The following is a 13328-nucleotide window of genomic DNA, read 5'->3' as shown; positions in this document are numbered from 1 at the left end:
CTTTAGGGCAAAGAATTATATTGACAACAGGCTGTGGGGTATTATTACATTAAGAGTGCCAAAGATGAATATTTACTCTGAAAAAAGAGTGGCTTTCTAGTCTTGTACTTTTGTTTACTTTGCAGCCAGAATATGGAGAATTCAAAATAGCAGAAAATGTCCTGCATTTGGTCTACAATCAAGGGATGATATGGTAAGTGAGAACACATATGGAATTTTGTGAGAGTTGTGTTGTTTTTTTTAAAGTTGTAATTGCAATTGATTTGATTTTAATTTTATTCAATATTTGCATTCTGACAATAATACTGAGCTCAAAGTGGCTCAGAATGGCATTAAAAATTAAACAAAGATTGCAGTCACTATTAATCATATCAAAAGTGCAACAGCATATAAAGAAGGCAGAAAACAAACAAATTCACCAAACAGTTAACACATTTCAATACAATCTCATAGCGATTCAAAATAACTTTTTATGCGATAGATCTAGATTGTGTGTGAACTACATAGGAAAAAACAAGTAGTCTGTCTCCACTGATTCTGGAATAAAAGGTCATGGCTTGAGAGAGCTCGCAGTTACCCCACCTGCTCTGAGATGACCAATGGCAAGCTTGCTTACCTGTATCTCCCCTCTCCTCCGTGCCTTCCTCCCCCAAATTCATCACTGCTTGGGGGGACGATGCTTGTTTTCTCTCCTAGGATGGGAGCCTTCTTTTCGCCCTGCCTCCCAGCGTTCAACGTTCTCAAGCTGATAGGGCTCATGTACCTGCGGAGCTGGGCTGTGCTAACTTGCAATGTCCCCCATCAGCAAGTCTTCAGAGCATCAAGGTAGGTTAGTCAGTGTGTAAGTAAGATGGCCATAGTGTTGTATCCAGTGCTACTCCTATTCAGTGTAGACCCACTAAACTTGATGTGCACATAATCAACTTAGTTCCAATAATTTTGATTGGTCTCCTCTAAGTAGGGCTTCATTGGCTTCACACCAGTTTAGGGAGGTGGAAAACAGTAACTTCTGCTTGTATATATTAAACAAATGGGTGTGTCTTGCTTTTAATTTTTTTAAAAAAAATGACAACCGCTGGGGGCTGAAGCTGGTGGAAACACATGTCCGGGATTTTCAATTGCTCACCTTTAATTAGTTTGTTTATTTATGTATGTAAGAAAACATATAGACTGCTTAATTAAGCAGTTTATATGAAATAGTATAAAATATTTATAACAAAACACCGTTCAATAAACTTTTTTTTAAGTAGACATTTTAAAACCATCAAAATATAGGTAAGATCAACAGTGGCCTCTTCACTGTGAATATTCCCTCTTTCCTAAAGGACATTAGTGGGTCTGACCTGATGCCAGAAACACAGCTGGGGAGGCTGTGCGTGTGGTTTTTACAGGGACCAAGGAGCTGGGGGTGAGGGGAGAGAGTTAACCTCCCTCTCGGTGTACTGCAGTCTCAATTCTCATTGCCAGTAGCAACATTAGGTGCAGACTTCATGGCTGAAGTCTGGGGCAGCTTGGGGTGGGGGTGGCAGTGATGCAAATAAGGCCAGCCAGTGAGGGGCAGCTAATGGGGTGAGTGTGTCATGCCTGCCTCTCAGATGCCGAAGGGTGAAAATGCAGCAAAGCAGCATGGGCATTCCATGGCAGTGGAGGGGCGAGCGGGGAAGAGGCATCTGGGAGAAAGGACAAACGGCCTTGGCCCAGTATACCGGAAGGAGCATCTCCACCCCATCATTCAGCCCGGACACTGAGGTCCAGCTCCAAGGGCCTTCTGGCAGTTCCCTCCCTGCAAAAAGTGAGGTTACAGGGAACCAGGCAGAGGGCCTTTTTGGTGGTGGCGCCCGCCCTCTGGAACACTCTCCCATCAGATGTCAAGGAAATAAACAACTAACTGACTTTTAGAAGACATCTGAAGGCAGCCCTGTTAAGGGCAGCTTTTAATGACTGATGTTTTAATGTATTTTTAATCTTTTGTTGGAAGCCGCCGAGAGTGGCTGGGGAAACCCAGCCAGATGGACGGGGCACAAATAAATTATTATTATTATTATTATTATTATTATTATTATTATTATTATTATTATTATTATTATTACTACTACTACTATTACCAGCATGGCACAGGGGATCCCGAGTGGGTGCTTCAATCCTCATCCCGGGTCATTCCCCTGCATGTAATTGCTACCTTAGCAGGATGCCTCAAAGACAAGCATCCATTTAATATATCCTTCAGTTTCCTCTGGAAGCAGAGTTTTGCAGGGCACTGTAGATCCCAAGAACATTCCAAATGCCTTAAAGGAAGGTGTGTGTTTATTAGAACCAATGGTGCCACGAGGGGTGGGGACCTGTTGCAGCCCTCCAGAGGGTCTGGGACCCCCATCAATGGTTGAAGGAAGCTGGAGCTCACTGACATCTGGAGGCTCACAACAGTGGTGTAGCGTGGGGGGTGCAGGGGGGCCGGCCGCACCGGGCGCAACATCTGGGGGGGCGCGCTCGCCGCCTCCGGAGTCGCCGAAGAGCCTCGGGCGCAGGCTGTAGCAGAGCCCCATGTCTCGCGGAACTGACAAGCTATGCGCACGTCCGGGCTGAAGGCGTCCGGCAGGTATCGGCTCTCAGCGCTCGCCACAGTCCCTGCGCGTCAGGGCCGTGGAGGGCATGCCAGGCAGCCCCTCCTCACAGCCCCGCTGCTGCAGCAGCTGGGCCATGTTGCATTTTCCTCGCCTCTCTGCCCTCCTCCTCCTCCGGGCAAGCGGCGTCGTTTGGACGGCAGCCCCAGCGGCAACTCTCCTCAGATCACCTGACACGGACCTGCCGCCGCCGCCGTGGCTACCTTACCGTAAATACCCCAGCCCAGGCAGCAGCAAGAAGAAGCTGGCAGTGGCGGCAGGTATGGGGTTAGGGGGCGCAAATTACTTGCCTTGCCCCGGGTGCTGACAACCCATGCTACGCCGCTGGCTCACAAGTTTCCCCCCTCCCAGCTCTCATAGATCACAAAGCAGCTTCTTCGCCTCCAGGTCATTGATTCGAAGCCAGCAAGGGGGAGAGAAAGGCTATAGCTTGATGGCACTTTGTTAATTGAATTGTTTGAAGTTCATTTTCTAAGTGACTGTATTGCACTGGGATCACATGGGACCTCGGTGAGAGATGGAGCCGTGGGCCAAAGATTGGAGCTGGGCAGCTCAGGGTGAATGCCAAAAGCCAAGCTGGACCAAGAAGTATAGAATAGGTCAGAGGGATGACAATTGGTCGGTGAGGGCAGACCAAAGGCACAGATAACAACTGGGCAGTGAGGGCACAACAGCACAACACCACCAACTGTGCGGTTAACCACCAGAAATGGCAGCCATCCTGCTCCTATCTCGGCCAGTAGTATTTAATAAAGCAAAACCTGTGATGTCATATACTGTGAACACCTTCCTTCTTCTCTTCCTTGGATTCTGCCACCATGTGACTTGCTATGCTTTATTAAATATTACGGGGAGGGGTGTAAAGAAGAGATAAAAGGTAAAGGGACCCCTGACCATTAGGTCCAGTCGTGACCGACTCTGGGGTTGCGGTGCTCATCTCGCTTTATTGGCCAAGGGAGCTTCTGGGTCATGTGGCCAGCAGGATTAAGCCGCTTCTGGCAAACCAGAGCAGCACACGGAAACACCGTTTACCTTCCCGCCGGAGCAGTACCTATTTATCTACTTGCACTTTGAGGTGCTTTCGAACTGCTAGGTTGGCAGGAGCAGGGACCAAGCAATGGGAGCTCACCCCGTTGCGGGGATTCGAACCGCCAACCTTCTAATCGGCAAGTCTTAGGCTCTGTGGTTTAACCCACAGCACCACCCATGTCCCTCAAAAGAAGAGATAGCAGGCTGCTGATTTTGGTGACAGCCACGCAATGGCTGTAAGGGACACCTTGGAATGTTTGTGTGTATAACAGGACAAGAAAGGAACGAAGGAGGAACTGCCCTTCCAACCTTAGTCTGCCCTCAGCCAGCTCCAAACTAACTACCTACCTACCTTCTTACTCCCGGAGGTGGCACTGCCTGCCAGCTTCTACTCCCTTGCGCTTTGATTTTATAGGACCCAGCAACGTTCAGGATAACAAGAGTAGTACAAATCAAATGTAAGCATCCAACAGCTGTTAAAAATGACAGGCATTGTGGAACTTCAGAAGGAAGGCCGCAGAAATCTCGCTTGCAACCTTCAGTGTGGGCATCAAGAGGCATTCTGGTGCAACCCAATAAATGACTTTTTTGCAGGTTAGACCTTGGTTAAGGTAAAGGTAAAGGGACCCCTGACCATTAGGTCCAGTTGTGACCGACTTTGGGGTTGCAGTGCTCATCTCGCTTTATTGGCCGAGGGAGCTGGCATACAGCTTCTGGGTCATGTGGCCAGCATGAACAAGCCGCTTCTGGCGAACCAGAGCAGTGCACGGAAACGCCGTTTACCTTCCCGCCAGAGTGGTACCTATTTATCTACTTGCACTTTGACGTGCTTTCGAACTGCTAGGTTGGCAGGAGTAGGGACCAAGCAACGGGAGCTCACCCCATCACGGGGATCCGAACCGCCAATCTTCTGATCGGCAAGCCCTAGGCTCTGTGGTTTAACCCACAGCGCCACCCACATCCCTCTAGACCTTGGTTATATCCCCCCAATAACCAAAACAGGAACTTCCAAGGTGGGGTAATGCCATATATCTTCCTTCCTAGCTATGGGATACAGTGGAAGGAAGACTTTGGGGTCAAGGATTCAAGTTTGATGCGTAAGATGCCCAGGGAGGTGGGAAATCCTACTCTAGGAAGGATTCCCCTAGCAAAAGTCTTAGGGTGTTGCTAGAACCCATTATGCTGTGGAACTGGGTATTAACTATTTCTTTCCTTGTAGATCTAATAACTTCTACCTGGCTATGCTGCTCTTCATGCTGTTTTTGTGTATGCTTCCAACCATATTTGCTATTGCCCGCTACAAGCCATCCCTCACCTGTGGGCCGTTTAGGTGAGTTGATGCTAGTGAGGCTTTATTTGGGGTTTGTTGTGTTGTGTGAGAATCCTACAGTGAGACAATCATTTAGACGTCATCTAGCCCATGCACCCTTGCTCAGCACAGGAATCTGACGTAGTTCGGAAAGACAAAACTCAGATATGCTCGTCTCCATCCTTTTCTCCCAGTCCTTTCCCCACTTCCCCAACAAACGCAGGCCTAGATGCCCACACAAAATTTCCAGTTATGGCTGTGAAGCTTACTGGGTGGCCTAGGGCTAGTCACTGCTTCTCTGCCTACCCTACCTCACAGGATTGTTGCAGGGATTAAATGTGGAAGGGCAGGACCATGTACAGTGGTACCTTGGGTTACAGACACTTCAGGTTACAGACTCCGCTAACCCAGAAATAGTACCTCAGGTTAAGAACAGTTTCAGGTTAAGAACGGACCTCCAGAACGAATTAAGTTCTTAACCCGAGGTAACACTGTACATCACTTCGAGCTCCTTGGAGAAAAAGGTGGGATAAGAATGCAATCAATAATATGCCTGTTGCCAGAAGACAACTATGAAGTGTCTTAAGATGTTGGGGATTATTATTTTTTTTCTCCCGAGAGAGCAACTGAATGTTTTTCACCCTAGCGGACAAGAAAAAATATATGACATTGTGTCCGAAACCATTCAAGCTGACTTTCCTGTCTGGTTCCACAAGATGATGATTTATGTGAGCAGCCCTGTAGTTGTCCTCCCGGCTTTATTGCTTCTCTTGTAAGTCTATAAACCTCTTTATCGATTTCACTGCCAACATTACAGCTGCTGTTGACCTACATGTTCAGAACATCCTTTGACCCTTCTGCGGACTGTATCATTTTAGAATGATGACTGACACCATGGTGGAATATGCTCTCCCATGACAAAATCTCCCCAGGCATAGAAAAAGTAGCATATAAAGAAACACTTTAGACCTGAAGCTTTCTTTCTGACATGCTGTCTTTCCAGATTTTATTTTTATGTTTAATGGGGAGGAGTTTCCAGGCTTCCTATTTATAAACACACACACACAAACATGCACACAACATGTCTGGATTTGGGTCTACGTCCCACTGAGCTCAGTAGGACAAGTGAGCTCTGACTTATTTTCATTCTGCTAATTTCAATGGGGTTTTTAGCGTGACAAGCTGTTTCTGGTTTGAAGCCATACATGTGTGCATGTATGTTGTCCTCAGGTGTCTGGGAGGTCCACGGGGTAACACATACAATAAGGCCACCCTGTCCACTTCAGCTGAACACTTCAATTGAAGGTGGCTTGGAAAGGAAACTGTACACAAAGTTCTCCATTGAAATGAATGGGAAGAATGAATCGTGTGCATCATAGTTCACACAGGGGTCTGGATCAGGAGTTTAATGTGTATTTAAGTCTTATTGATAAGATAATGGAAGGTTGTGCATTTTGGATTGGAGTATATGGTATACTTCTAACCTGCTCTTATGTAAGTGGTCTCCCATTTCAGTGTATTGATCAGCTTATTGATCAGGTCCACACCTGCTTAGTTTCAGCAACTCTGCCAGGTTAGACCTTTACACAACATTCACTGATCTTCATGGAAATGAATGGTTTGCAGTTATAATCCAATTCCTGTCCCTGCACCAGAGCAATGTGGTTCAGTGATGACCCTATGTTTCTCTTTTCCAGCATGCTAATTTATTATCTGCAGAGTATTGCTAGGTCACTAAAATTCACTAACAATCAACTGAGGATGCAGATCCAGAATGTAAGTACTTATATCTTTTAATTTTTAAAAGCTCTTATTTCACATGTTTAGGGGCATTTCATAAAGGACTCAGCACCAAAATATTGGGTGGGCGAGGACTGGAAGAGGAACTGTAATATTTATTGTGCATTAGCAATTTGCACTGGGTGCTTCTGTTATTGACAGATCCTGTTAAGTCATCCCAAGTGTTTTGTGTGCATTCTAGGAAAGAACTGAAGACAAGAAAAAAGTGGTCCAAATGGCAGCAGGTGAGAAGAAATGCTAAATCCACAAACAGGAACCTAAGAAACACTTAGCTGTATTTGAATGAATGCTCTTTGGGAGCAAAGACCATCTATTACAGCAACTACTTCCACCAAAACCATTAGGAAATCATGTCACATCTATGTCAGTGTTTGTTTCATGAGCTTGTGACTAACAATGAATGGATGGCAACTGCAAATACAATATTAGACGGGCTTGACAGTTTCAAAGTTTTTAGCTTTGTTTGCTAAATTAGAGCACGCTGGGAAGCTTCCGACATATATAAAAGCATAATAAAACATTAAACAACTTCCCTATACAGGGCTACCTTCAGATGTCTTCTAAAGATTATATAGTTAGTTAGTTAGTTATCTCCTTGGCTCAGGGCTCCAACATTGTTTCAATAAAAATAGGAACGTCCTAAGGAAAAGCAGGGGGACGCGGGTGGCGCTGTGGGTTAAACCACTGAGCCTAGGGCTTGCTGATCAGAGGGTTGGCGGTTCGAATCCCCGCGACGGGGTGAGCTCCCATTGCTTGGTCCCTGCTCCTGCCAACCTAGCAGTTCGAAAGCACGGCAAAGTGCAAGTAGATAAATAGGTACTGCTCTGGCGGGAAGGTAAACGGTGTTTCCGTGCGCTGCTCTGGTTCGCCAGAAGCGGCTTAGTTATGCTGGCCACATAACCCGGAAGCTGTACACAGGCTCCCTTGGCCAATAAAGTGAGATGAGCACCGCAACCCCATAGTCGGTCACGACTGGACCTAATGCTCAGGGGTCCCTTTACCTTTAAGGAAAAGCAGGACATTCTGGGACCAAACCAGAAACTAGGACAGCTTCTGTAAATCTGCAACTGTCCCTGGAAAATAGGGACACTTGGAGGGTCTGCAGTTGTGAAAACAAATGTCTTAGTTGATGAATAAAGAGGCTATAACCGTGTTCTTGATTTAATCCGCATCTTTAGCCAGAATACAGACTACAGAAGGAAACGACATAAGGCCAGAGCAGGAGAGTGACATCATCAGCCAGGAGTCCTCAGCCCGGTGCTCAACGCCGAGGAAGAACGGCAGTGTGGTGAACTTTGAGTCGCCCAAAGGCAGGAGAATACAAACCATCTCCCAGTCTGTAGCACAGCCTGAAGTAGCCAAGCCAGTCAGCCCACCGCCGGCAAATGCTCCTCCTGTGGCCCCAGCGCCTATAGCGGCTCCTTTGCCCATAGCATCCCCAGTGCCTATAGCTCCGACACCTGTCACTCCAACGCCATCGCTGCCCAGTGTACCAAAGCCGAGAGCTGAACCCATTGCCAACAGGTAAAACCCTCCTCTTGAGCTCTGTAAGTAAATGGAGGCCCACAAGAAGCAGCTTCAGTTGTTTTGTTCATGTTACGTTATTGCAGACCATAAGAAGAGCCCTGCTGGGCGACTAGGTAGTCCAGCATCCTGTTCTCACAGTGGCCACCAAATGCCTGTGGGAGACCCACATGGATGCAACAGCATTCTTCCCACTAGTAAATCTCAAAAACTGAAACCCAGAGGCAAGCTGCCTGTGGCAGAGGAGGTGGATTAATAATAATAATAATAATAATAATAATAATAATAATAACAATAATAATAATAATTTATTTATACCCTGCCCATCTGGCCGGATTTCCCCAGCCACTCTGGGCGGCTTCCAAAAAAATATTAAAATACCATAATACATCAAACATTAAAAGCTTCCCTAAACAGGGCTGCCTTCAGATGTCTTTTAAAAGTCTGGTAGTTGTTGTTTTTCTTTGCCATTTGGTGGGAGGGCATTCCACAGGGCGGGTGCCACTACCGAGAAGGCCCTCTGCCTGGTTCCCTGTAGCTTTGCTTCTCACAATGAGGGAACTGCCAGAAGGCCCTCAGTGCTGGACCTCAGTGTCCGGGTAGAACGATGGGGGTGGAGACGCTCCTTCAGGTATACTGGGCCAAGGCTGTTTAGGGCTTTAAAGGTCAGCACCAACACTTTGAATTGTGCTCAGAAACGTACTGGAAGCCAATGTAGGTCTTTTAAGACTGGTGTTATGTGGTCTTGGCGGCCACTCCCAGTCACCAGTCTAGCTGCTGCATTCTGGATTAGTTGTAGTTTCTGGGTCACCTTCAAAGGTAGCCCCACATAGAGCGCATTGCAGTAGTCCAAGCGGGAGATAACCAACAGAGATAGGAAGAATTATTTGAAGCTCGCCTTGGATTGTTTTGGAGGCTTAACTTGCAAACCAAACAACAATGAGTAGACCTAAGTCTTTTTCCTCTCTAAACCAATATGAGGCCTATTCCTCAGAGTATGAGGAGCCAGCTAGAACTGGCCTAGTTGCTGAGATTGGAAACCAAACCATAAGACTGCATGCCAAGGCACCCAAGCCCCAAAGTTCCCAGGAGAACAATAAATCACAATGACACGGAATATTTGGTTTATGGGTTCAAATAGGCCACAACTTTATTGGTTACAGATGTGAGCAGTTTGGTAGTGTAGCCAGGCTATATCTTGACTCCTGCCCATCTACAGGGAGTCCACGGAAGGGTAAACTACTGATAGGGGGGTGACTTATAATTACGTCAGATAGTGGCACCCCATGGGGTCCCCATAGGAGCTGTGACATGGCCCTAGCCCATTCCCAGGCTTTGGATAATATTCACACCCCAGATCCCCTTAGCAGGATATCTTTACTGAGGAGGGGCAGGCGAAGGCAACAACCTCCCCTCCAACCAAACAAAGGCTTACCCAATGCCTAACCTCACAAAAGTTGTGATGATTGCTACTAGGTAGGCAAAAACCCTCAAAGCTGGTAGCATTTGGCAATGTCTCTTTCAGGAAGATAGTTGGCCATTACTGACGATCATGCGGAAGGCCACCCATTTGATAACAAACTGGTGTAGACGAAGGACGAGAACTAACATGAGAACAGGCCTTCTCTGATGTGGCCCCCCATCTGTGGAATGCTCTCCCCAGGGAAGTTCGCCGGGCGCCTTCATTATACACCTTTAGGCGCCAGGCAAAAACATTCCTTTTTAACCAGGCCTTTGGTTGAGCTGTTTGACATCCTATGCCCTTTTAAAATGTGGTTGGGAGGGGGGGCGTTATTGGGTTGTTGTTTTTATTTTGATTATATATTTTGTGGTTTTATATTTTGATTTTGTTCTGTGAACCGGTCAGTATATAAATTCAATAAATAATCATAATCCACACTTCCGCTTGTGCTATGCCTAGAAAGCATGGTTCTGAGCAGTTATCGCTCATTTCCTTTTTTTAATATATATATATAATTTTATTAGTTTTTTTAACATATCATTTTCAACAGTAATTAAACATGTTTTTACATCTTATTCAAATCTTTGACCCCCATCAATCCTGTCTGACAGGAGTTATTGCTCATTTCCAAGGGAAAATCTGTTTTTTAGATAGACCGAACAAATGGCAATCCAGGCAAAACCCAAATAGTTGGCCCCAATTGAGCGCTAAAGAGCTGTTTTCCCCAGGGAGGAAAGCAGGAGGAGAAGTGGAAGTGTGGATAAGCCCTAAATTAATCTGCCTTCTTTCACACACACTTTCTCTCTTTCTCTGTAGATACCCAAGTGCTGCCCATGGCAGTGCAAGCGACCTCTGCAAAGCCAAGGCTTACACCCCTGTGAAGTACAAGAAGCGCCTAGAAGATGTTCACTCAGAACCTCTGTTCAGGAAGAGCCTCCGACAAGCCAACCCCGAGGCTCGCGGCGCTGGCGGCACCCCTGCTTTTGTGGGCCGCAGGTCTCACACGGCCAGGTACTTCCTTGTCAACGAGCACGAACCCCGGAAAAAGCTCCTCCGCTCCACCACGCGGCTGCCGAGGAATTTCCGAATGGACGAGTCGGGGGACATCGTGGAGCTGTATCCGAGAAACATCCGGAGGTACATGGTTCGGACGCCACACAGGGCCTACTCCCCTCATTTCAGCGAAGAGGAGGAAGAAGAGGAGTTGAGGAGAGCTCTGGCCAATAGATCCCACCGCCCACGGTCGCTCTCCGATCTCCGAGCAGCCCCCCGCTTCTACATTGGGGAGTGTGCTGACAGCCAGATCCTTAGTAGCAAGGCGCTGGCGAAGATGCACTACAAATCTTGGGAGGATGGCTTTGGGCTCACGTTTGGCAGGCCCCCTCACGCCCACCGGAAGATTCACCTGAAGAACATTGAGCTGGACCCGCGCTACCCGGAGCAGCACCCGAAGCCGAAATCCAAACACAAGCCCGAGGCGTCCCCGACGGAGTCTGACTCCATCTCTGTCGAGTCGAGCAGTGACCAGCCAACTAGCAGCAACGACCAATACATCCAAGTCATCCACAGCAAAGACAAGTACCTGAAACCTGGAGCAACGTTAACCAGGAAGAAATCCAAGACTGGTGCCGACTTGAACATGGCCGAGGCTAACGAACTGATCTGCTCAAATGTTTAGTGGGGAAGGACGAGGCTGCTGCATTCGAGAGCAGAGGTTCCTAAACTTATTTGGCCTACAACCTTTCAGAAAAGAAAATGCAGTGGTCCCTCGGTTTTCGAAAGTAATCCGTTCCGGAAGACCGTTCGACTTCTGTAACCTTCGAAAACCGAGGCACAAAGGGCGGTCTCCCAGTTCAATAGAGAAAATTGTGAAAAACAACAGAGACATACAGCGGAAGCCGTTCGACTTCTGAGGTGCATTAGAAAATGGAAGCATTTACTTCCGGGTATTTGGCTTTCGAAAACCAAAACATTTGGCAATGGAGATGTCCGGAAACTGAGGTACCACTGTACTCTGTGTCTCCCCCCTGCAGGAAAGGTTTTTCAAAACTGGACAAAGGGTAGGGTAGGCCACGGGATTAAAAATCCATGGGGTGGACCAGAGTCTGATCTGCCCCAGGGTGGTGCCGCAGCCCACCTGCCATTGGCCAAATAGGCAGGCAAGCTGAGATCCACTTTCCAGGCTTGGTGAATTACAGCTCCTATCAACCCAACTGGCCGTGCTGGTTGGGGCTGATAGCAGCTGGGGTCCAGCCATACCCAGAGTGCCACATGGTACACATCCCTGCTTTAAAAAAATTTTTGAAGCAAAGAGGCAATTGCATTGTGCTTGGAGCAGATACCAATCAGTCCTTATACTGAGCAAGATTCTCTATATTCAATCATTCGTGGCTGAACTGTTACTGTGAAATGATATTGCAGCGGTAGAGAAAGGCATTTAAAAGCACTCAAAAGAAATGTACAGAAACCATTGTGTGAAGCTTATTCCACCCTCTCATGAATCTTAGTGTAGTATACTCACAAGTAAGCCACAATGCATTCAAAAGGACATATTACTAGGTTAAGTGTGTATAAGAACACATGAAGTATTGTATTCTGCATCATTGCCAGAAGGTGGCGCTGCTGTGTTGCTCTCTGTTATGCTTGGGTACCACCTATGGCTGGAGGATGGTACTACATCTTCCAGTTCAGCAGTTGCCACATGACACGGGTAGCCCAATAGGGTTCCACCTGGCTGTATAAAATCACTCGGATTGGCTCCTCCTTGCTCCGAGTTTGTATGACAACCACTTTCAGATTGCAAACCTACTTAGCACCTCATTGTCTGTTCTGCCTCCAGATCAACAGTGCACTTTGTACAATACAGTGCTCATCACTGGCATTAAATAAAATATTAAAAGCAGTAGTTGAACATAGTTGAAAACTCACGTCTGGTCAACTCCCTTCTTAACATCAGTGTTTAGTATCTGCTTTGCTTCAGTTTTGCATGGTGCCCGTTTCCAATATAATGACTAAGGCTGCAATATTATAAATCAGTTTAAAGTTTAATTGTTCTAAGAGGTGAGGACAAATCTCACTGACACAGCAAAATATATTGGGCTGACCCTAACACAGAGGAGGTGAGAGGCTGGACTCATATGTTTACACACAGTAGCAGCAAAACTGGTTCTTCCACATTTTATGGAAGGTGGAGGCAAAAACGGATTGCAAGATTGGTCTGTAAACCCTGCCTCCTTATTTTATTAGTGACGTACTCCGCAAGGGTAACTTTGTAGTGAAGCAAAAAGTCTGATGGCACCTTGGAAACTACAGTGGTACCTTGTTCTCAGACTTAATCTGTTCCGGAAGTCTCTTCCAAAACCAAAGCGTTCCAAAACCAAGGTGCGCTTTACCATAGAAAGTAATGCCAAACAGATTAATCTGTTCCAGACTTTTAAAAACAACCCATAAAAAAGCAATTTAACATGAATTTTACTATCTAACAAGACCATTGATCCATAAAATGAAAGCAATAAATAATGTACTGCAGTCACACACACAATCAATCAACCAGTAGCTGAACTGGGTCCCACACAGTCAGAAA

General features: G+C 46.7%; 1 protein-coding gene and 1 long non-coding RNA gene across 7 annotated transcripts in view; both read left to right on the top strand.

The window, feature by feature from the left end:
• LOC309356988 overlaps positions 1-12660 on the top strand; it is a 62817-nt gene extending 50157 nt beyond the window's left edge. Inside the window, exon 2 of the long non-coding RNA XR_014162995.1 lies at positions 12311-12660. This is a non-coding gene — a long non-coding RNA (uncharacterized lncRNA). The remainder of the gene's footprint in view (positions 1-12310) is intronic.
• TMC3 (transmembrane channel like 3) overlaps positions 1-12660 on the top strand; it is a 49815-nt gene extending 37155 nt beyond the window's left edge. For all 6 annotated transcript variants that reach the window (XM_081888430.1, XM_081888429.1, XM_081888432.1 and 3 more), the window contains 8 exons: positions 126-193; positions 697-825; positions 4870-4980; positions 5606-5731; positions 6657-6735; positions 6941-6983; positions 7938-8283; positions 10562-12660. In XM_081888430.1, coding sequence (XP_081744556.1) covers positions 126-193; positions 697-825; positions 4870-4980; positions 5606-5731; positions 6657-6735; positions 6941-6983; positions 7938-8283; positions 10562-11423 — 1764 coding nt within the window. In that variant the 3' untranslated portion in view covers positions 11424-12660. The remainder of the gene's footprint in view (positions 1-125; positions 194-696; positions 826-4869; positions 4981-5605; positions 5732-6656; positions 6736-6940; positions 6984-7937; positions 8284-10561) is intronic.
• Positions 12661-13328: the final 668 nt, after the last annotated feature.

This window comes from Podarcis melisellensis (genome assembly GCF_964234715.1).
Source record: "Podarcis melisellensis genome assembly, chromosome: 14".
NCBI classification, from domain to species: domain Eukaryota; kingdom Metazoa; phylum Chordata; class Lepidosauria; order Squamata; family Lacertidae; genus Podarcis; species Podarcis melisellensis.
The sequence above is the reverse complement of the archived record's forward strand: the minus strand, read 5'-3'. Positions and strand labels throughout refer to the sequence as shown.